The 25,374-nt window shown below is 46.8% G+C and overlaps 1 protein-coding gene across 6 annotated transcripts in view; it reads left to right on the top strand.

The window, feature by feature from the left end:
• The first annotated feature begins 8,965 nt into the window (after positions 1-8,965).
• Positions 8,966-25,374, top strand: part of LOC119396806 (glutamine--fructose-6-phosphate aminotransferase [isomerizing] 2) — an 82,067-nt gene continuing 65,658 nt past the window's right edge. For all 6 annotated transcript variants that reach the window (XM_037664193.2, XM_037664178.2, XM_037664155.2 and 3 more), the window contains exon 1: positions 8,966-9,195. In XM_037664193.2, coding sequence (XP_037520121.1) covers positions 9,189-9,195 — 7 coding nt within the window. In that variant the 5' untranslated portion in view covers positions 8,966-9,188. The remainder of the gene's footprint in view (positions 9,196-25,374) is intronic.

Here is a 25,374-nt window from a genome sequence, read left to right as displayed (position 1 = left end):
ATGACCCCTTTAAACGACGACACATTGCAGACTACCGATCGCAGCGCTACAAGCGGATTGACCCTGTTTGGGCTTCACTTTTCGAAGCTCATTCCGGGCACTCCCCTGTTCTAGTACACTCTAATTACAGTACGACTTTCTTAAGATTTTCTTAGGATTATTTTATACCACAATCGCGATAACCATGAAGGAGTTTTGTTGATCAGATTTTTGGGGCCCATAATTTTTCTCGAAAGGTGTGCCTGCCAGAGCGAATAAACCTATACTTGTTTAACTAGCTCGAACTCATACGTTGTTAAGTGTATAAAAAGGGGGGGGGGTGCCTCGGGGCGTGTAACTTTTTTGTTTGTTTTGTAATAAAGGCAGGGGACATTGCCTAAGAGAGGAGAGGAAGACGGCGAAGTGTAGTCTTATATAAACCGCATGTACAAGCAGATCTTGTAAAGTGAATCCACTAACCCAGCAACGTGTTCTTTTAGACCTTGCGCAGCGGGCATTGCGTTTTTATTCACATTGTTGTTTGTTTAACTTTTGAAGACCCTGTATCCTTTGCTGTGGTATCTTGTATTCGGCGCACGATATAACAAACGTGGACAGCGGAATAGGCTTCAGACTTTTCTTGTGCACGATGTGGGCCTTTTGTGGTATGTTTCTAACGTTTCGGGGCTCTTTGATGCCCCTTATCACGTCATATTTTAAGACACAATTGAAGATCCCCGTTATTTCGATACATTCTGCGACTGGTCGATTAAACTTTCCTTTTCCACGAATCTGCCCACCGATCGATATACTGATCGACCTAGCAACCACACCAAATCGTGGAGGTATAGGCAAATAACAATTCCTTTACTGTCACATGAATTCATCGGAAGAGTAACGCCCGTCAGCTGGGATAGTGAAAGTTGGTGCAATGCCGATTCGGACACTCCTTTTCTGGATTCCACCCGTTCGAGCGTGCGCATGCGCCGACGTGATGCGTGGGAGTCGTTTAAATAACTATTGATAAATCCATATATTTTGTAATATCGATAGTGTAAACAGACCATCGATAGTATTACAATCGATATGAATATTGATCATATTGCAATAGTTCGCTAACATTCGCTGTTGATAGTATTAAGTTTGCATTACAGTGATTACGCGTGGTACTAAGGGGTGGGCGAGTTGTCAAACGTGTTCGTGTACATAACAGTGCACACAGAGGTAAGACCGATCAAGAAAAGAAAGCTGGCGCTGCATGACACATGAAAGAGCTTGATGTATAGATAAATAAAATGCACATTGAGACTTGGTTGAGTTGTTACATGTGTCTATATATAGAAAGAAGTGGCGATAACACTCAAAGGACCGGAGTAAAGAAAACAACAATTCAGGAGATCGTTAGAGCGCAGGCGCTGTTTTCTTACTCTGTCCTTTGTCTCCTTTTTCTGTTGTCTCCTTTTGCTCTGCAAACTATTTCCACGTGCGTGCGGTACGTCGCAGAATATTTGACGCCTCACACTATCGGTGTGTAAAACGATACGTCGTAAACTACACCGCTACGGTGTAGAGGTATCTGCAGTGCCGGTGACGCGTGCTCTGCGAAGACGTTTTATGATCGCCATCACCACGTATACGTATAGAACGTGGCTCAGGATATGCAGGAGAAGGTCACCGAGTTTATTGTGCTGTGAAGACGTGCTGTACGTCAATTACTCTTATTGAATCGTAAAGATAGTACTGTCAGTAGCTGTTGTTTTTACCATCGATAGTTCAATAGTGACTAATTATCAATGAGGGCAACTAAAGCTCTACTGATATACATAAAATCGACAGATCTAAGTGACCGCCTGTAGACTGGATGTGTCATTTTTGTCCGCCGCGGTGGTATAGCGGTTACGGTGCTCGGCTGCTGACCCGAAAGTCGCGGGTTCGATCCCGGCCGCGGCGGTCGCATTTCGATGGAGGCGAAATGGTAGAGGCCCGTGTACTTAGATTTAGGTGCACGTTAAAGAACACCATATGGTCGAAATTTCCGGAGCCCTCCACTACGGCGTCTCTCATAATCATATGGTGGTTTTGGGACGTTAAACCCCAGAAAAGAAGAAGAAGGATGTGTCATTTTTTAATACGCGGGGTTACCGCCACGCATGTTTTCTGACAATAACGGCGGCCGACGACCCGTGATGTCGCATTCAAAGGACTGTTCACTTCTCACATTTTACCCGGGAAAGCCGGGGACCAACGGCAGGCCGTTATGAGAATCACGTCATCGCTTCGTTTTTAGTTTCGCATCCATTGCGCAGCTTGTTGTTCTCTATCGCACTCGACCAAAGGGAGGGGGGTTCGCTGCAAATAACTTGCCCCCCCCCCACCCCCACCCCTAATGCACAACCCTGCGCACGGTATGCGACCGATAGTACTGTATCGCTGGCCATCAGAGGCTGCGCGCAGGCATGGTCGCCACCATGTCGGGTCATACTTACATACGCCGCCCGCAAAGGCAAGGGGCCAATCGCACAAAGCCTAGAATTCAGGTGGCTCCAGTGTTTTATGTCCCCAGCGCGCAAAAGCAGCGTGGCGGCATTAGGGTGTTGTCACATTTTATCCCACGTATCTTATGTGCTACAAATCAGTTTGTGGAATCAATTTCTCACCTTCGCCCTGGTAACGCCATGGCTCCATCACCATCACGCAACAGCAGAAAAAAAAAACAATTCCTGCACCCGCTTCCTATGCAATCCTCCTGTACCTCATTATACACCACGTCGACGTTCCATTCCCTTCCATTGGAGCACATCGAGTACAACTATATAGTACATAAGTCTTTATAATACGATTAGTCGAGTACAATTTTATAAGTCTGTGGTATTTCCTCCTCAGAGGCGATTGACTAAATATTTTTGGGCTTTTTTTTTTTTTTTGGTTGGTTGCTGTCTTGCCCAAGTGGCAAGCTCGGTGTATTTTTCGATTGGTCATGTCACACGGCCAACGAGGATAGCTCGAGCATTGGCCCTATAGCCGAGTGATGAACTCAATCAACGAATTATAGTATCTGTAAGTAAGCCAACGAAAGCAATATTTTGTCCTTTCCTCTCATCGTGCGGCTGCTATAGCTGCTGTCTTGCACGATGGGACAGTGATAGTACAAAGTGAGAAAGAGCCGTGAAAACCGCCGGGACATTTTACAGCCTAGCGCAGTCGCGAACTTCAACACAAAATGTGGCAGGAGCGTATACTGCGTATACTATACACTGAGTTCGCGGGAGACTGTAGGCCGGTAAGAAGCGTCGAGCAGAGCGAGCACGTCTTCCATGCCCCCTGACGCTGACGTGTATTTCGAGCGAGCGCATGACGTGTATTTCGGAGCGAGAGCGGTGAACATCTCGCCCAGAAAAATGAAGTGGAGCTGCAATGTCGCTACGCAACGAATAAGAGCGAAAGTTGTTGAAACGTTCGGTTTCACGCCTGTTGCTTTTCGTTTCATTCAGTATAGACGAGAATTATAATAATGATTAATAATAATGGCTGGGGTTTTACGTGCCGAAACCGTGATATCGTTGTGAGGCACGCCGTAGTGGAGGGCTCCGGAAATTTCAACTACCTGGAGTTCCTTTTAAGCTAAAATGGATGCTTGGGTGAGTTGGTTCATACTTAGTAAAAATAAAATGGCGCAAAAAAAGGCAGGACACAGAGAAAGAGACAGCGCTGTATCTGTCCGTCTCCCTCTGTGTCCTGTCTCTATTGCGCTGTTTTATCTTTCCAAAATCGCGTTCATATTTCATTGTCAATGGCTTCCACGAAAGCGTCAACATAAAGAACCGTAGTTGATCGGGGATTATTTATTTACTTCGCATTTTAAAGCCAAGCATAATAAATATTTGCAGCACGTCAGGAGTAGCACGTAACATTTCAGAAAGCTATTTGCTCTGCAGCGCCTTTTGAAACAGAAAGCTGCTTTCACTTTCGTACTTCGTTTCTGGCCTTCGGAAGGGCCTCAGATTCCGGAGTTGGTTTTATAGAATTCAAATATGATGTCCTACAGCTAAATCTCAAATGGAGACAATTCCAAGAGCCCCTCCCCTCTCCCCTTTTTAGCCTGAACACAAGGGGGGTCAGGACTCCCCTTGTGTTCAGGCGTATACTATGTGATGTCAGTGCACGTTACGGAACACCAGATGGTCGAAATTTGCGAAGCCCTCCACTACAGCGTGCCTCATAATCATATCGTGGTTTTGGCACGTTAAACCCCAGAAATTATTGTCTTATCTTTTAATCTACGCAAAGTGTCATATAAAGTTTGCAATGTCTATTTTAACTGTCCTGGGTAGATATAGACTGTGAATCGCAGGTACAGCGCACACCCGCATATTATGGGCTGTGGTATGTGGGTATGCGTCACGCATGACTATGAGAAATCGTTTGATGACGTACGCGACAGGCATGACATGTTATTCATGTCATGACCTGTCATGTTCGTCATGCACTCATACCCTCCTGTGCATAGATAGATAGATAGATAGATAGATAGATAGATAGATAGATAGATAGATAGATAGATAGATAGATAGATAGATAGATAGATAGATAGATAGATAGATAGATAGATAGATAGATAGATAGATAGATAGATAGATAGATAGATAGATAGATAGATAGATAGATAGATAGATAGATAGATAGATAGATAGATAGATAGATAGATAGTATCGTGATTTCGGCATTTAATTAACTTTAGAGCAGTACTCCCCGCATGTAATAAAGAAAACCGCACAAATCAGTTGCCACAGTGGGTGACATGCGCATTATTTTAGATTAAGGATGTTATTCTGACAGCGTTTTTAGTAATTACTTGAGACAACTCTTTTATTCCCATAATTTATGTTGCAGTCAGTATGTACCAAAGAAGTGTCTGCTAATCAGGGTTCCTGAGAAAAACAGCAATTCGTACAAGCATACACAGCCCCAGCGGCTGTAAGCCAGCGAGCGACCATAGCAACATCTACGAAAGCAAGATCGCCGAGTACAGCAGAATCTGCGGCAAATATCCTAGCAAATGTCCAAAGATAACGAGCGGAGAGGTCAGTCAACCTTGGGACATGCGGAATGCCAAGTAGCCTACCGCCTACATTTAAAGGGCCCCTAAACCACCCAGAGGTCGAAATTTAGTTGTGGTGTTGCAGTTGTGCCCGAGTCTACAACGAACACGTTCACGTGAGAGTTTTTTCGAAATGGTGGCGTAATAGCGGAGTTACACGCGTTTGATGATAGGAAAGACGTCCTCGGTCGTTTCTCTCTTTCCTTCGCTATGCTCCGTTCGTCGGTGCGTCTCTCCTCATGGCCGAGTGTTCCTCCTCACTGTGCGAGGAGGAAGAGCAGCAAGCGCGCGTACCTGCGAGCGGACAAACAGGTGTTGTAGATGACGAGCAGACGACATGTTGAATCTTAGAATAACAGAGAGCTGAGCTAGTTGGTAAGTATTCATTCTAAAAAGACAGGGCGTGCAAACACGGACACAAGAAAGAAGTCAGGACACCACAAACGCCGACTAACAACTGAAGAGACGCAAAACGGCTGAAAAGAAAGAAGGCACGAAAACTTATCTGCGCATGCCCATGCAACAGGCGAACCTATCAATCCGGCACGCGTGGCGGTCTACGTGGAATATAACTGTTAAGGCATTTGATTTCATCTTTATGCAAGTTAATCGACGGTTGGCTCACGCATGCGCTACCACTATTCTCGATATGCCATGCTTCAATCATCAGGCGCGTTTCATTTCTATGCCGGTACAACACTGCGCATTCACCGAATTTTGGCGCGCACTTACAATTTTGACAATGTAACGATAGATTAGAAGGTGAGCCTCCTGTTAGCGATCTCTTATGTTCCAACAATCTCTGATTGATGCATCGGCCCGTCTGTCCTACGTAGAAGCGGCCGCAGCTGAAAGAGATCTTATACACCACACTCGTACGGCAATCACGAAACAAATATCGGTCCGCTTCTTGTCTTTTACTCCCTCATTCTTCCTCTGCACCGCGGTACAAATCTTACCTAGCTTATTGGCAGCCGTGCAAACAACATTAACGCCGTATCCATAGTTCCTACTTCCTTTAGCCTGTGAGATACGCGATGAATGCACGGTATACCTACGACACCTTTCTTCCTATCGCTTTCTGCAACCATGCTCGCACTTAACACAATAGACTTCTTTAAACGTCCAGCGACCGTGGCCACTGCATCACGAGGATACCCTACATCTAAAAGACGTGTAACCTGTGCGTTAAAGCTATCACTCATTTTGTGCTCACACGACTTGGTGAGGGCTGACTTAAGGCAAGACATGGCGATGCCGTTTTTTACAACCTTCGAGTGCTTCGAGGAAAAATTTAACAGCGGTTTCGAAGATCTAGGAGAATACTGCCAGCACACGTAGTTCTTCTGGAACGTTAAGGAAATGTCTAGAAATTGTATTCCATTATTCTGAGGCACCTCTTTTGTAAAGCTCAGCCCTCCTCCATTTAATTCAAATTTTTCGCTCACGGAAGTTACCACCTTTTCAAAGTCCTCACCACTACAAAAAATCAAGTAATTGTCCACATAACGAAAAACCTTAATAACCGAATTACCTAAGGCGCCTTCCAAAAGATTATCAATCTTGTTAAGGTATAAATCACTAAGAACCGGAGCAACTTTAGAACCAATACATATACTTGATTTCTGCACATAAACGCCTTCCTTCCAACCTACCAGCGTCGACTTTAAATACATGGAAAGGATTTCTAGAAATGCCCCTTTCTTGTGTCCGTGTTTGCACGCCCTGTCTTTTTAGAATGGACATGCTGAAGTCGCGGCGAACGTTGAGGGGATGAGGAATGCCGAAAGGCCGGGAGAGGAGAAGGGATTGTCTCTTAGAATTTGTGGGGCGCCCGCGGCTCGTAGCGCTGCCGCGTTTGGTATTTGTTGATCGTGGACGGCATTCTGAACTCGATGCACGCGTTTACTTGAAATGGTAAAAAAAAAATATTAGAGGTGGTTTAGGGGCTCTTTAAGTAGGTACATCCCCAAGGCGGCCATGAAAATTTTGGGGACGTGGCTTATAAGAGTAGACAGTTGGGCGAGTTGGTAATGCATGATGAAAGTTCAGTTGTTAGTATGCGCTTGTTCTGTAGTTTTCTTCGTCATGTATCACGTTATTTACCGCTCTTTTTTTCATCTTGGCTTACAAGAAGGTCATGCGACCGTTTGGTGCTCCGCATACACGGGTCTGGAATGAAACAAAATAAAAATAATAATTTCTGCGATGTTATATGCCAACATCACGATATGATTATGGAACGCCGTGGTGGAAGGCTCCAGTTAATTTCGACCCCCTTGGTTTCTTTAACATGCACCTAAAACCTAATTAAACGGGCGTCTCGCATTTTGGACCAGAGGAGACGACGCCGTCTCCTCTCCTCTGGTCCGAAATGCTTAGCTTTTTTTTTTACGATAATTTTACGCGCACATAAGATTAAAAGTGATAAGCACAGTACGTTTTCCTAATGGGAAATGCAGCATTTCGTGCTTTTTTTTTTGCTTCAAATGCGCATGAACTAAATCTAAATATACACTAAAAAAAAGGTCTATGCGCGGTCATCTGAAAATAAAGACAGCAACAACTATATCTTATAGAGCAAACAGAAAAAGAAAGAGAAAGGGCGACGGATTTTAAAAAAAGAATGAAAGAATGATAGTAACAATAATAATAAAAGAAAGCGCTGAACCATAGGCGCAGTGGGCGTACTTGAGTGGAATCGTTCTCGCTGTGAACGCATTAGCTGAATAGAATTCCTCGAAACGTTAACCATGTGTTTACGTTAGAGCTGTGCACGGGCCGTATTTCCGAGCCCGAGCCCGGCCCGGGCCCGCAGACTTTGTCGAAGGCCCGCCCGAGCCCGACGGCAAAGGGCTGCGAGCCCGCCCGGCCCGGCCCGACGTACGAAAACACAATCCCGGGCCCGGCCCGGCCCGACTTTTTGAAGGTTCGCTGCGAAAACAAAACATCGTTTTCCGGTAATTTGACATTTTATTGAGCATATCAAATATGATCAAACGACACACTATGAACAAACTCTATTACACAGATTACAAATTGTCGTGCAAGCAGTCCAACCATTCCGGCTTCAACGAAGTGCGGCGCTTTTGCATTATGTAGCCCGCCGAACTGAAGTTACGTTCGCTGCTTGCACTCGATACCGGAATTGCTAATATCTTTTCTTGCCGGCCTGGCAAGCTTGGGATATCTCTGCTGCTTGTTCTTCCAGAAGATTAAGACTTCAGATGGACAGGAGGGCGATTGCATAGAGAGAAAATCGGAGAGCTCCCCTTTTGTTTAAAGTAGCGAATGAAAAGGAAAAGCGGCAAAGGGTGGTCGCGGAAAAGGCGCTGCATGCGTGCTGGCAAACAATTCCCGCTCATTCTCTATATTTCGGGCTTGAGTCGGGCTTTGCGCCGGGCCCGAGCCCGGCCCGACAAAACTCCAACTAGCCCGAGCCCAGCCCGGGCCCGAGGTGAAAATACGCCGGCCCGCCCGAGCCCGGCCCGCGGGCCGGGTCGGGCTCGGGCTTTCGGGCTACCCGGAGCCCGTGCACGCCTCTAGATTACGTTACACCATTTCACTAACCTTTCACTATTGGCCTACGCAGCATACGCCAAGCTTCGACGTTCGCCTACATAACAGAAGATTGAAAATGAGTGAACTCAACAGGGGAGGCGTCTTTCACATAAAATCTGCCATATCGAGCGAAGTTCCGGCAACTCTTGCTAGAATTAGGCAGCGAAACGCTTCCAATAAAAAATTGCAGCACGTACGACGAGGAATGCATACACCGGCCACCTGACACCGGCGCGCCAACAATCCACTTTCGGTTTCGGTTTCACCCTATGTCGTCTGGCAACGCTGTTAATGCCACGCCTTCAGTTGGCGGCTGGCTTCCGGTGACAACTTCCCTTTCTCGCGTGTACTCGCCGCTTCGCCGCTACACATGTGTTTTTCTAGCGCTGCTCCGCGCTTTGCGTTCAGTATGCAGCTCGCACAGGACTGACGTGGGTTGCCTATCACCTTCTTCGCCTCTTCGAAAAGCTCCACGCACCGGCAAGACGTTCGACACCCGTCCCCAACAGCTTTCAGTCGGCCGAACAGGACCCTGCGAGCAGCGCCCAAGATGTGCGGTGAGGCCAGCTTGCCGTAACTAGCGGTTCCTTCGTTTTTGTTGCATATTTAGGTGATAATAAGTGCCACGTTGTGTCAGACGCCTGGCGCAGTAGCACCCGTCACGTCACACGCTGCGTGCCGGATCCCTGTCGTCCAGGCGATGGCCAATCTTCTTTTATAACCCGCGCGATATCTTTATGGCTCGTTTCGCACATGAGCCATCCGCGCACCAAATCACGGGGCTGTCTTGACTTCTACAGTTGTCATTAATGTTGCACGTTGTTATGTCACTGGGGAACTTTGCATCTCAAGTTAAGACCCGTAAGGGTCGCAAGGGAAATGGAGGGAGGGGAGAGGGGATGTTTCGTCAGCTTTCAACGTGGACTAGATTGGCAATAAGTTTCAGTGCATCATGCATGTGCGTTTGCGTTGCGTTACTTCTAGCTCTCCGAAAGCACAAAATCGCGTTAAAAGAAAAGGCACGATTTAACGCGATTTTGTCGGTCGCGCACGCTTATCTTATGTGCGTGTAGTCATCTGTTATGACGCAAACGCGCTTGCGTTGGCACTGTGCCGCACCATTGATCCCGTTTTGACAAGCAAGCAGTTGCTATCACGCCGGGCGACGTTATACATCACGACGCGAAGCGGTTTCGGCCCCTCTCCGCTGACGGGCTTTCGCAGTGCTGACTCGTGTCCGCAAAGCGGACCGTTCACTCCCTTTTCTTTTCACTTTCATCGGCTTTTGTTATGCGATCGTCATTTCGGCGGGACGTCACGTAATAACGGTCGAGCGTTCCACTCTCCGCGACTCAGTGGTAGCGAGTCTTGCGTAGTGACCCATTTAAAGCCTCGATCGTTTAGGTTTTGGTTTTGCTTTCGTGCTGGAAAAAACGGAAGGGGGAAGCCAGTGGTCATCGCTGGCACGTGTTGTGTCCTACTGGGAGGACCGGTTGTATAGGAAGGTGCTTACTTCCGACCAACAGTAAAAAGGACCGCGATTTCGTGAACATGAATCCTGCATAATCCGAGACCCAGTTCCTGCGGAGACAGGTCCTGGTATGCGAGGTCGCTACCGTTTTAATTACTAGTAAACATGTCACTCTTTTTATGACTCGCCTAGCTTTTTCCTAGCGCCTCCCGGCAGGAGAACGTCGGTGTGGTTGATTAACAGATTACGTCAATCCAGCGCACGCTGTGAAACTGGTGTAACGAGATAAACACAAATCAACCTGCTTGTCGCCGTAAAACGGTCATTATACCAAGCGGAAGCCTTGACGAAACAGTTTGATAGCTCCGCATACGCCTGCAGCTGTCCAGTGACCTCGCGCTAGCGAAAGTGCGGATCCTGATCCTGATAATATCCTCCTCAATCATGTAGTTCTCAAAGCTTCTTATTTTCAACAGGCTTTTCAATAAACTATGAGAACAGGACGCACGTTTGAGCATCGGCTGCCAACGACGAAGCGAAACCAGCGAAAAAACGCGCGCCTCTTTCCAAAACGCGCTTGCTATTATTCACTGGGAGGAAAACAGTAGTCCGGCGTTCCGTTTCATCAGCATGGTTACATGCGTGGCGGATATGGACTATGTATCGGACCCGCGTATTGCTGCACCCGGAGTAAATGTATCGACAGCTGAGAACGAGATCGCGAAACAGAGGCTAGCAGACGGTGTCTGGTAGCGCAGAGACCGGGTTACCGCCGGTTGCTCTCGTTTTTCCGAGTGGCCAAAGCAGCGCGCAGTGCATGTTTCTCTCCTTATCGGGGCTCAAGGTGATCCTCTGCCGCCGACACGCCAAGGCCGGCTTGAGGAGTTCGTTCGGCTATGTACACCGGCCTTTTTTTTTTTTTTTTTTTTTTGCCGCTACTTATGAAAAGTCACAGGTCAGCAGGAACGCCTGCTGCATAGAGAAGCCTCGAGGAATGTGGCCAGGTCCTGACCACCACTTTCTACAAGCATCAGAGGCTTTCGGAGAGGGTGAAGGACTCGTTACATCAGAAGCTAAAAAAGATCCGGATTCTATGCACACGGTCACCACCTTTGTCGGTTCCTACTGCAGAGGTTCGGCTGGTTTGCACGAAACCGGACTGATAGGCCCCGTCGGGCATTTCTATCTTTTTTTCCCTCTCAACCTCGTTTGTGCAGAAACTTTTTTTTTGGAAGGCAATCAACTTGTACAGAACCGGTACAGGGACAACATTATTTCTGTCTCAGGCGCATGCGTATTGCTTATAGGTATCCTGGCCTTCGTATTTGAGAGGGTTTTACGGCTTCCGTCATATAGCAGCGACATTGAACGATGTGGCATTGAGGAGGCAGGCCACCTGAGATAGCTTAAACATACCGCGCTAAGCGTTTGCTGATGATACACAGAGCCTACTAAAAATATCCAGACAACCACCCCCAAAAAGGAAAAAAAATCACCGCATCTCCACTGATGTGAATCATATCGAGTGGCGAAGCACTGGGTATCGTGTCGGCATTTCACCGTACGTCACCCGCGCGTTGCCACTGCGAATGTAAAGTGACATAAAGTGTGTGTGTGTGTGTGTGTGTGTGTGTGTGTGTGTGTGTGTGTGTGTGTGTGTGTACGCACACAAACACACTAATGTATTTATTTGGTTTCTATTTCAATCCTCCTGTTATAATTCGTATATCGTCTTGAGTTCTGGATTCCATTTTCCCTTCATTGTTACTGCGTTGTGGTCTGTGAAATGGAGAGCCAATGATCCAACTGTCAGGCACGACACCTTCCACGTCCCACTGTGCACATCCTTCAGAATTGTGATAGCCAGATTTGTTGATTCGGGAACATAGTGCCTTTAATTATTATTCGATTCCATTTTTATTAAGATATTTCAGGAGTGTTTTGAGTGCTGCATATGACCTTAATCTGAGACATCGTAATCGTAATCGCAACTTATAATTCGTGTATCGTCGTGAGTCCTGGATTCCGTTTTACCTTCATTTCGTTTTCGTTTTTCGTTGTGCTGGTGTTCAGTTGCGGTTTCGGTTTTGTGTAGCGTGATGGACGCCGACAAGGCTAGGCCCTAAGGAGCTTCGCCCCTAAAAAATGGGAGCTTCCTTATGGGCTTACACACGCTTGGCATTATTCTTGTGCAGCCACACGGAGCACCCGTCACGCCTTAGCTGCTGAGAGCGCCCTTACACGTAGATATATTTCTTTTCTTGCGGTTACGTGTGTGCGTTTTCCTCTATGAATATTTCGCCTGCGTCCTGTGGCAATTTTCAACCAACTGCCGTGACTAATGTGACACTTTTAGTATTTGCGTCCGTATAAGATGTGAGCAGAAGCGTTTGCTTAAAACGCGCGCATCTCTGCGCGGGTTCTATGCTGGCTGCGGCTGTGACACTGAATGCGTCATCGCGATACGTGCGCACTCACTGACACTTAATTTCAGGAACGGTATGACGTCAGCGTTTCGAACTATCTTAAAAGGTTGTCTGGCTAAACGCGATCCGTCTACCGCGCTGACCTTCGCGTTCTACGGTGCAGTATACTACCGATAGCTCCGGTGTTACACGAAAGACGTTTTTCACACGTGTAGAGCTAAACCGCGTACGCCATGCATTGACGGGCAGTGCAGTGAATAATAATAATATCTGGGGTTTTACGTCCCAAAACCACGATATGATTATGAGAGACGCCGTAGGAGGGCTCCGGAAATTTCGACCATCTGGTAATCTAAGTACACGGGCCTCTACCATTTCGCCTCCAACGAAATGCGATCGCCGCGGCCGGGATCGAACCCGCGACCTTCGGGTCAGCAGCCGAGCACCGTAACCGGTATACCACCGCGGCGGACGGGCAGTGCAGTTGGCGCGCGGTTTTTGTACGTCAACCCCATCGAAACGCGGTTGCTGTCGTTGAGACCTTTTATTTACTCATTAACGAATCCTATACATCGCCCAGATGGGTATTATTGTTGGAAAGGGGGGAGGCGGGGGGGGGGGTTAGAAAACAGTTGTACATAAAAACAAGCAACAAAACAGCATCGCAGCCAGACACAGCTGTTCATACACGTTCAACTGAAGCATACGTCTTGCAAAGAAGCAGAAAACGCATATGCGGGAAGATCAATAAACGTCCCACTGTTTCCACTCGCATATAAAGCGGAAAAAATGAAGGCGGCTGTGGTTCTATACTTAAGTGTCTGGTACTGGCGCTCGCACCTCGGCGTTCGTATGCTCTGGTGTATCGGGTCTCAGAGGCCACGTAGATAGAAGAAAACAGCCTGCTCTTTCAATGAACTCGTTCAGTTAATCTTCATTTATCCTGGCAGTTAATTGGTCCTTATCTTAAATAAAGTTGCGCTCGGATATCGTATGTATACAATATAACTCTTCCCTTGAACCGTAACCATCGATTTCGTAACAGTTGTATGTGTTTACAAGACTTTTTTATGAATGTTCGGAAAAACCGGAACTAAGTGTTCGACCGGAAGTGCTTGGAAGAGAAACAGTCGCTCGTTGCTCGTACCACTAAACGAGGCGCATGTATACACCGGTGCGACGTCTTATATCTCGAACCTTCTTTTTTTTTTCGTACGATTATTTCTATGCGATATGTATGTATAGTATGGGATCACCCTGTGTAAAATTTTATTTATACGAGTTTCACCGTAAAAATATGTAATGAAAAAATTTCAATCGCAAAGATTTTCTCTTCTCATTACCTCTTGCATTAGTCAAACAAAGAGAGTCGTTTACGAAGACGGCAGCTGCGGGCGTGCAGCGGGTTCAAACTGCACTTTACGCAGACTAAACGACTGCGGTTCGGCCGGTTTCGTTCCTCGCGCGCTTAACGGAAGCTTCAGCGGGTTTAAATGCGGGCCACCTGGCATTAAGCCGTACGTCACGCTGTCGGTAGCGTATTCTTCAAAGGCCTGCCTTGTCGTGTCATGACAAAGAAAAAAAAGAAAGAAAATCCTCTGTGTGTAATGTTTTTCTGCTTTCTTAATGCAACGACTAAAAAAAAAGCAAGCGCTGCGGGCAGTAACCGCTGTTGTTTGTGCGTATTCGTACAGATGTCGGAGAGATCTTGTAATGACTTTTTCACGCTCTCTGGTTGCCCTTTGTCATCAGATCGCACACGCCGCCGCGCCGTTATCTCAAGGGATCGCCTTCGATGTGCCCCAATAATTTACACTTGTCGTCTGTGGAAAAATGTGGATGTTTTACTCTGATATTTGTAGCGTACGTAGGCTGCGGTTTCGTTTCTTTAATATTTCTGCCAACTCTCTGCCAGCGTATTGTAAACTGGTGGTGTAGTTGCGTAAACTCGGTGAATCCGCACAAAAAAAAAAAAAAAATCACTCCTTTTTGTGCAGGTGGATAACCAGCGATAAGCTGTATAGTACATCGCAGGCTTATAGACAATGGCGCGTATGTTTATTTTCATCATTTGGTAATGGTAGGGACGATAGCTTTGTGCTTGCTGTCATATAAACAGACAGATGGGTTCGGTTGCAACTTTACGCAGAATTTTCGCCAAAAGGTAAATATATACACGACCGTTTTTGAGCGACTTCGCTGTGCAAACGCCGAGTGAATCGCTTCTTGTCTGGTTTATTATTATTATTATTATTATTTATTGGCGGAGTGCTCGGAGCCTGCATTACTACCGCCGCCGTCATCCCGGTTACACACTATCTCCAGAATTGGCTCACGCTTACCCTTTGTTTTGCAGCGTAGCTGGTAAGCTTTTTGTTATGCCTTGCAGAGCCGACAGAAAATCGTCATCATGACCCAGCACACGCTCTCTTCATCCTCTTCTTCATCTTCTGCTTCGCTCCTAAAACAGGTGCGCCGATTTGTCCGGCGTGGGATGCAATAACTCTGATGGGCGAGAGAAAAGAAAGAGATGGAAAGAAACGAAAGATAAAAATAGAGAGGAAGACAAAAAAATAGGATAGAAGGAGAGAATCGAAGAGAAATACCTCGAAGGTCGCGGGATCGAATCCCGGCCGCGGCGGCTGCATTTTCGATGGAGACGAAAATGTTTGAGGCCCGTGTACTTAGATTTGGGTGCACGTTAAAGAACCCCAGGGGGTCGAAATTTCCGGAGCCCTCCACTACGGCGTCCCTCATGATCATATCGTGGTTTGGGACGTTAAAAGCCGGATATTATTGTTATTAAAGAGAGAAATACAGAGAGAGAAAAAAAAGATGCAGAAAGGGCGAGAAAGAAAGGAAGGAGAAAGATAGAGCGAGAAAGAGAAAGAAATAAAGAGAAAAACAAAGAAATAGATATAGAGACAAGAGATGAGAAAAATAGAAAAAAGAGAAAGAAAGAAAAATAAAGAGAAACAAGGCAGGCCGCCCAGCTCCGCACTTCCTTCAGGCTTGACAGCACTAGAGCGAAGCTGCTTTATTTTTTTTTACGCCATGACGCGAAAAATGCAGGGAACCCTAGCCGTATATATATCTTCGCTCTAAAATGATTTGTCAATCGATCTTGCCCATATATGGAGGCGCTTAAGTCTATTTGAATTCTCTGGAGTTCGGTTTGACGGATACTAAAAGAGTGAGGGAACTGTTCGACAACAAGCCCCCCCCCCCTCCCTCGCTTTTTTTTTCCTTCTCTATCTGTACGAAGTTGCTCCTGCCAAGCTATGGGGCAAAATGTAATCTTTAGTCGAGACGCCAGAGGAGCGAGCTATAAAACAGACGCACTTCTTCAACTTGTGAGGTAACAACTGCGCGGTATACTGTTATCTCGCGTGAAGCGGTTATCGCACCGCGGTGCGGCCGTTAAATATGCCGTGGTCTTCACATATGGCGTTGTCGCACAGTTATCTTTCCTTTAAGGCGCGAGCGACGATACTTCCTTCTTCGACGTACCGTGGGGAGTAATGAAATGCGCTGTTTTAGGTATATATAAGAAGAAAAAAAAAGATTTCCGCAGGGGAGCACAGCACGGCGTCGTGGATAGAGGGGGTGGGAAAAAGATGGAAAGGAAAGGCCATGTTCTCGAGATCAGTACCCACACCACCGAGCGCACGGTCGGGTACATCTGTCCCCACTATAAAAACCGGTGGGTGCCCTGCGGCATTGGGAATCGAACCCAGTACTTTCCTCACTGGAGGCGGACGCCCTACCATCTTCATTACCGCTGCGGTCCGTGGCAGTAGTCATGTCGCTGTCTCTATCGCGGGGTTCGATAGCGGTGTACGGTTTTGCGACTGCGCGCGCAAGCGATACGCGTGGAGCACTGATAAACAGGCGTGTAACTGTTCGCAAGTGCTCGGCACGTGTAATTGCCTCCTATTCAGGCTGTCTCCTCGAGACAAAAGAGAGATGTTTGCACGCTCGTGCGGCCCGTGGCCGACATGCATGTTTATTACAGCTTCGTATTTTCTCGCAAGCGATAGTTGCAGATGTCACTCAAAATTTCGGTTGGCGTCTGTAGGTCGCACCAGTCGCACCTGCGTTTGTGAGTCGCCATCGTTTTTCATCGGCGAAAGCAGTCGTTAGTCAAAGCGTTCCATTTGTCGCCAGGTCCGGGATAATGTAACGAGTACACGCTATTCCATTTATTTTTGTGTTTTGACGCGCGCTCGGGTTATCACCGACATCGTTATCACTGGCGTCGGCTGTTTGTGACTGTTTGACCAGGAATAGAATGAAGCGGAAGGGGACGCTTCTTGCTTACGTTGTGCCGGCCAAGAATCCGATCCTGGTTTCGGGCTTTTGCAGAGTTAGACGTAGGAAACAGATATGTATAATTGAAACCAGAAACTCACACACGCACGCATTATATATATATATATATATATATATATATATATATATATATATATATATATATATATATATATGTGTGTGTCGAGAACGCATGGTGTCCATGGCTGATGGGCCGGTCCTACTTCGCCAAAGTATGAGCAGAATAATATATATATATATATATATATATATATATATATATATATATATATATATTATTCTGCTCATACTTTGGCGAAGTAGGACCGGCCCATCAGCCATGGACACCATGCGTTCTCGACACATGTCGGTTCGGGCATGTTAATTTGTTACAGATAGTCAGTTTACGCGCTGGCTTATAGATCCACGTATAATACGGCGCACTTACCGATGCAACACCGCGAGACAATAATTCAGGTGCACTTCTTCATTCCTGTCTCATAAGAAAACTTCACTGTAAACCTTTAAAATCGTGAGTACGTTTCACGTTCGTCAGATTGAATGAACGCAAACGGTTGTTAATTGGTTGAACGCCGCAAAACCGTTCTTTGCCCTGTAGCAAATGCTAATGCACTCTCATTTGTGAAGATCGTGAGGTTCTGTATATGTATAAACCAATTTTGTCAAATAAAGAAGTATGGTCTCGAGGCGTGCCATATCAGTCATTGCGATATCACGTGCGTAAAAGTCATGGCCTTCGATTAATCCTTTGTATTTTGTCATGTCTGAATCGTTATCTGTGAAGAGTGCACATTCGTGTCCACCACTGACGGATTCCTACACTATACCTTTCCCGAAAGTTGCGTGCGCTTGCGTGCGATCGCAGTTCCGTTACCGCGAATGTATGACCTTTCAGTCGAAGGTCGCCATTACTTAATTGTGCTGTCATTTTTATTATTCTTGTGTCCGCATTTTCTTTGTTCGTCTTTTGAGAATATGAATACATTGCGAGCTCCATCAGCCCTCTGTCGTTTAGCTTAATCATTATGTCGTATATTTGGCATCCCATCGTTAGAGTTTTAGTCGAGTGCTGCGTTTCCCCCTTTGTCGTTACGACGACAAACGGGAAAAAACTAATTTAAGCGCAATTGACGGCTCGTAAAAACAGTCCCACAGTGCATTTATTGGCACACTATATAGTGCTAGTGACAAAGTTCTATGTAGGCTGAGTTGCCAGGCTGAAGAAATGTGCGGCTTATCAGACTTCGTGCCCCTGTAAAGATTTCGGCGCCGACTGTGTATGTATACCTGTATACTCTGCAGTTAGCGTGTATGGTCAGGCCGTTCCCAGAGCACATTTGTAATTACTTCATTTTATTTCATTTTTACGCAGTGCGCGAAACGAGAGCACTGACCTCTGTATCGAGAGTGCGCTGTAAAGGGTGACACCGCAGCTCTTATATCGCGTTCGCCTATTCTATTGAATAGAAATTAGGCTCACATTTAATTACTCTAACATACGATGTCCTGTCGGCTGTTTGCGTGTTACAACGCGCGTTATCATGCCAAATCATCTATAGCCAGCCAGCACATCCTGTTAATATACATATATAATATCGAAGTGTGAGACGTTTCGGCTAATTCGTTAATATCCTTGACTTATACGTATGCCCGAGCGGATATCACAGCGAAATTATTGAAATTAATAAGCTATCTGTCACGAGCCACGGGCCCACAGCGGTACGTGGCACTGACTGCGCGGCCGCTTTTATACCAGTCATCTATGTTTAGAATAGTCGGACACCAAACAGTATGTAAGTTACGGCCATGAGGCGTGCGCAGGGTTCCCCATTTGGGAAGGGGGGGGGGGGAGTGCGAATGTGGCTGAAGTTTTACCTATTACCATGCCGCCCCTCCCCTCTTTTCAACGCTCTTAAAGACCCCCCCCCCCCCCTCCGTACGCACGCCTATGCGTTACGGTGACACTCTGCATTCGCGAGGTACTTTCATTACGTCGTGTCTACAATCAAAGGACATCACTGCAGAATAAATAGCGCTTGTTGGCCGTGGTGCTAAACGCGTCACCCGGCCTCATGGATCAGGGGTGTAGCCAGAAATTTCTTTCGGGGGGGGGGGGGGGGGTCAACCATACTTTATGTATGTTCGTGCGTGCGTTTGTATGTGTGCGTGTATATATACGCAAGCTCAATTGAAAACTTTCGGAGGGTGTTTGACCCCCCCCCCCTTGGCTACGCCCCTGTCATGGATGCATATGGTGAGTACGCCCCTGTCATGGTGCATATGTCATGGATGCATATGGTGATGTGTGTGTGTGTGTGTGTGTGTATATATACGAGGGCTATTCAAAAAGTAAGGGCCGTTTGCTAATATTTAAATATTTACACATTAGAATGAAGATTTTAAGGTCCTTAGAAGATTTTGTTCTGCAGCGCCATCTGTTAATTGTTCGCGAAGGTACTGAAGTCATTGTTCTGACTCAGTAGTCGTCTGCTTGTCGGGGAATGCAAACGACAATGTCTGCGAAAATCGTTGCTCGCGCTTGTTGTGAAGTGAGAGCTGTAATTCAATTTTTGCTTGCAATAGGATCATCATGCTTCTAAAATTTATGCGGAATTGTGCCTAGTTTATGGACATGAAGGAATGAGTCAAGGAAAGGTAATAAAATCGTGTCTGGACTTCACAAATGGCCGCAAAAATGTGCACGACTAAGAGCGGGGTGGAAGGGCCAGAATCCAGACCAATTAAACTGTTCAAGTGGACCGGGCATTGCGATTTGATCGACGGCTGACAGTTAGTCGTCTGTCGTATGAATTTCCTCTTGTCAGCCGCACTACAATTTGCACGGTTGTAACTGAAAAGCCCAGATATCGCAGTGTGTGCAAGGTTGGTATTAAAAATGCTTACCGAGCAACTCAAACAGCAAAGAATTCCCAGGCGGCGAACTTCTATGCAGAGGGATTGAAGAAACTGGTGCAGCGGTACGAAAAGTGCTTAGAATTTAACGGTGATTATGTAGAAAAGTGAAGTAGTCTTGTGCTAAACTAAACCAGCCAATAAAATTTTTTACTAACGAATATTTATTTTTTGGGGACCAAACGGCCCTTACTTTTTGAATAACCCTCGTATATGCGCGCGTTCCACCTCACTCGGGCCAAGAGTGCAAGAAAATACGAAGATGCAACCAACGCCGTCATGTAACTTGTTGTCTCGCGAATATATATATATATATATATATATATATATATATATATATATATATATATATATGTGTGTGAAGAGAGAGAGAGGCGCGGGGAGAGTAAACTTTTAAGCGCAGTGCGAGCCGTATAGGTTGGCGGCCTCCTGGGCGCATCCTGGTAGAAGTGGCATGACAGATGGTCATAGCCCACAGCAACCTCACTATATAATAGCTGTCATTCAATAGCGCAGCGCTAGTTCGAAACCCTTTCCGAGAGCGCTGATATGCGATAGTCTCGTTGTTTGGCTGCAACTGCCTTCCCCCATGGCAGCTGCAGCCAACAAACATCATCGCCTTATCACTTTCTCGCGCCGAGCAAGGCAGATGCCGGCAAAAAGTGCTAATTCTTTGGAACCCCTGTCGAGCGCACTGATGCCGCGCGCGCTCGTTCTTTCATCGCCTTTTACGCCACAGATATGAAAAACAGAAAAGCTAATTAGGGGTGATGTAGCGGGCCGGAGATTTTTGCAGCGCGATGTTTTTCAAATAAGATGCAGAATATGTAATATTGAATTTTCGCTAATTAAATAAGCGCTGACGAAACAATTACCAGTATACGTGAGGCGACCATTAACAAAAGGCCGTTGATTTTATCTTCGTATCTAGGTGCACTTTTTTTTTTTAATTTAGCTTGGCCCGAGTTAGATGGGACATACATGCTGTGCATATATACAGTAAGAATGTGCTGAAAACTCTCGGCATTCGGTATGTGCAACTGGGCATATGTACCACTCCATGCGTGCCCGTTCTTTCACATTACCCCAGAACAGGTGCGTTACTGTGGCACAGACATTGCATGTAGTTATATGTATCTCGTGCTTCTCTCTGTTCGTTTCTTTTGCGCTGTACCCAAGAAAAACCGCAATTTGTATTTTTTCTTTCACTGTATGCAGCTTAAAACTAGGCGGCAGCCACTGTGGCGCTACTTCTCGCAGACAAGCGCACAAGTTCTTTGAGCTTCTTTCGAATTTAACAAAGAAACAGATAAGCACTACACATTAAACGCAAAGAATAAGCGGTACATTTGGGTACTTGGGACGACTTGCCTTTTTTTGCAGCCATATTCTGCTGCGACGCGCCTTTTTTCAAAAGTTGTCACGTGAGCTTCCGGTCTGACGTAACTGGGCTGACGGACTTCCTGCGCGCCCGGTGCGCTCAGTTTCGGTATCGCCTCAATCGCGGTCTTGAATTTCGGTGATTATCTTAAATTACGTGCGTTTTTAGCGATTTAAAAAAAAAAATGGGCATGTCATAAATTGTCACGACCTATAACTCTTCCATATCATCAACGGCCCTAAAGTTAACCCTCTGTATCCCACGGCCAATACAGTTGCGCAAGTAAATATTTTTTTTTTGCGTACATGCAATAATACATACGAAAGTGGGAATAAACCGAAAACCTGGAAAATTTCGCTTTAGTTCTAGAAGAAAACAAGTGTCCACATATGTGGACGCTGGGCGCACCAGTTAGACTACGCCCGTCATCCTTCTGCATCGTACATGCGACGACTCTGTTTCAACGCATTAGTTATTATCATCATCACTACTTACCTAATCGACGCCTTCGTCATCAGTTCAACGCGTTCATAATTAATATCATAATAATCACAAATGTTCACGTGGCCGCTTTCTAACGGCGCCGATTCAACACTTTCAGCATCATCGTTCATTATCGCCATCAACGCGTTATTCCTCATGTTCAACGCTTTCACCATCATTATCACCATTCACGGCCCATTTGCTTGCCCACCGCTCTACTCCAACGTGTTCTGTCCAAACCGAATGTTTTCATCAGCAGCAGTATAGCATTGCTCAAGAGGGCATTTGCTTGTTAATGGCTCTGCTTCAATGCGCCGATTATCTGGTGCTCTCCAAATCGGAACATTCGCTGTCAGCTCGAACATTATGGCAAGTATGTCTGCACCACTTAATCCACGTCCCGAATAAAGCTAATAAATTCTAAACATAACTTCTAAAAGGCGTATTTAGCAATATTACAGATAATGTTTTGTGCCGAGCCGCACGGCAACGAAGCGGTTCCTACAACGTGGACGCCGCAGCGACAACTCAATATACAAATCTTTGGTCGCTCACAGTACAACAAAACTCACACAAAAATAAGATAAACCGTTCCTTTTCTCGAATAAAGCCGAATAATTTAAAAACTCATACGAATTTAGAGTGAACTTTAAAAAAAATGTAGGCATACACCTCTACGGGCGACTTGCGAAGAACGCCATTGTTCTGTGCGCACTTACCGCGCTGTTCACAAAAGTTGACACAGACATGTTTTTATGAAATGAAGTAATGCCGACGTTTGAAATCGATTTTTAAGGCAATGCGTTGGCTAGCGTGACCCCACTTCACTGATGTTTTGTCCACGTAGGCGGACGCTGGGATACAAAGGGTTAATAATTAAAAAAATTAATTACTCATTTGAATGCAACTTTAGGTGCGGCGAAGTTTTTCCGCCTCGACGTAGACTTCGTTTGCGAAGACGACAGGGGCCTCACTGTCATAGCATTTTTATTGAAAATCTGTATTTTCCAAAAAAAAAAAAAAAACACCCTGTACTCATGCAGCGGAAGATGATTTGAGAGGCGTATCTACGGCGCGCTTTCCGCTGTCGTATAGTCAAGGCTTTTCTTTTTTCTTTTTTTTTCGTGGAGCGCATGCATAGTCGGGACTAATGAGACGAAGGTCTTCGGTCTCGGGGTAATGGGAGCGCTGGTGAAAGTGAGTCCATCCATGCAGGCGGAAACAGGCCGCGCGTCTGCCGCTGGTCGGCCGCCATGGCAGGCGGAGGCGCATCTCGCCCAACCGGTAGCCGCCCGTCGTTTCGCCCTGCGATTCCTGCTTCAGGCTTCGACGATTGGGAGGTTCCGCATACGGGCATGGGAGCGCGAGTGGGCACCTTTGCCGCGTTCGTCGGCCAAAGGAGCCCACTATCGCTATGACGTGTTCGATCGCGTGCGCGATTAATGCCACACGGCGGCGACGCTGCAAGCGGACGGAAAGTTGGGCTAGTTGGTACACTTGCGTGATGTAATAACAAGGACCAAGTGTTTTTCGGCCTTCCACCGAGTCTTTGTAATTCGCGCGGTTTCTTTTCCATCGTGCATGCAGCGACACGAGTTGTTCGTTAATGGCATCAATTCTGAGTGTGAACGAACGACTTTCCCAACAGCCTGAGAAGATGCTGGAAATGTATGCGTTCTCGGATCAAAATTTACAAAGGCAGTCAGGAAATCAGGCTTGGACAGCGTTGCAGACCACTGCCGAACGAGCTGATCTGGTCGTAAATGTGACTCTGTCAAGAATAATTTCAGCCCGTAAGGATGCGAGAGAATCACCTGGTAGTTTTATTTTGGGCTTGCGCTAGGATATTTGTTAGTCTGTAGCATAGGCGTCCGCAGGGTTCCCCTTAGGGGGGGGGGGGGCAAAGGTTCATCGCAGCGCCCCCCACCCCACTAAGTCAATGTATGGGGCAGATTTTACGCCCCCCCCCCCCCTCTTAGGTGACTAGAAGGGTCAATGTACGGGGCAAATTTTGCGCCCCCCTTTTAGGTGATTAGGGAAGGCGGCCGCCCCTCCTGCCCCCCCCCCCCCCCCCCCTGTGCGCACGCCTATGATCTGTAGGTAAAGTCTTCTGAAGACGCACGCACGCAGACAGCAGATTTTGGAAATTCCTTCGGCTCTGCATTTATCTGCTGTGACGCATTACAGGATTATGACGCAACGAAGACCACCTGCTTGCTTTTGCTTGCGTACCTTCTCAAGCAATCGTGATCGCCCGATTCAAGGAAGGAGATGAGGAGCTGCAGCGGCTAATAATTCAGTTATTAGCTTATTGGGATGTGCACCACTTTCTGTTTCATGACAGAGTTAAGGGCCTAGCTGAATTGTTTCCGACACTTCCTGTTATAAGCACTTCCTTCTGGTGTTCTTGAGCCTGTATGTCTCGGACGGCTTTCGCAGCTGTTCCGGCGCAGCATGTATGCGCGCGTTGTACTTGGTACACTACCGGCCGCCCGCCTGTCTTTGCTCCTAGCGCAGCCGGCGCTGCTGACTTCTCCCAGCTACCCACTTTCATTCGCGGGCTGTTTCCATCCTTTGGCCGCACCCAAGTGCTAGTTCCCGTGTTACAACGAAGGAAGGAGGCCGACGTTGCCCGAGACTGGCGCCTGTCAGACCTGCCGTCCCACGCTGGGCCGTTCAGTGACACCGAAACTTGTTTTGCCATAGGTCCTCCCGAGATAGCTGAAGGGGGACCTCCCAGGCATGCGTCTCTTTCGTAACTGGGCGCGCGTCTGACCTCTCACCGCGCGTTCGCAGGGCCGGCGGGATATTCGACTCGTTTTTCACCCCCGCCGCATGTGTGACCTATTATCCGGCAGTCTCGTTTTTGACGGGGGGGGCTAACCCTTTGCTTCCATTTTTTTGGTCTTCCTGCATTCACCCTCTTCCCCGTATTTTCAATTTGCGCCCGGCGTCCCGCGCATACTAAAACCACTGGTGTAGCTTGTCTTCAAGGACCGACCTAGTTGGTTGCCTTCGACGGGCTCCTCTGCTGCGAGGCCAGACGACTCGTGGCGTCGCTATAACAACTTTAAAATATGCGCACGAAGCCGACGAGCGACTGCACTATTTACGCGCACCGGATCAGGTGACGTCCTCGAAATCGTAGCGTCACGAATGTGCGCTTCTGTACTCAATTTTATGTTTTGACATGGCCGCTTTAATAATCCCCACTCACCGTGCTTATGCCCTCGTCGTTTCGTTTTCAGAAAAAAAAAAAGTCGTTTAAAGAATCGCTCTAGCAGCTCCTAAAGTTGGCGACCATGATTTAAACTTCTTTCGCGTCCCTGCTTGCATACCATGAAGCATACCGTGAAGCTGTATGCTTCGTTTAATTTCTGCCCTTGCAGCTCAGATAGTTTTGCTAATTGGATTATATTTCATTTCCTTTCGCCGCATTATGGTCCACACCGGAACGCTGTGAAGGGCGGGGAAATATTTGGCAAACACCAATATAGGCTACAAAAGCGCCCACAGCGAGATGCTCGCTGTGTGTATAGGACCTATAGAAATTTCTTGCGCATAGTCCATAGAAGCGTTGACCGTACACGAAATAGACGAATTTTAGCGCTGTGCGTAGAAATAAACGCAATGCTGATTGCACCGCGCGGCATTTGTGATCACGCGGGATACGTGCGTGCTGTGCTCGGATAAGTGAATTTGCCTTCGTAATACTGCGTGCTCCAGTCCG

The sequence above is a fragment of the Rhipicephalus sanguineus genome, chromosome 1, assembly GCF_013339695.2.
Source record: "Rhipicephalus sanguineus isolate Rsan-2018 chromosome 1, BIME_Rsan_1.4, whole genome shotgun sequence".
Classification (NCBI taxonomy): Eukaryota; Metazoa; Arthropoda; class Arachnida; order Ixodida; family Ixodidae; genus Rhipicephalus; species Rhipicephalus sanguineus.
The sequence above is the reverse complement of the archived record's forward strand: the minus strand, read 5'-3'. Positions and strand labels throughout refer to the sequence as shown.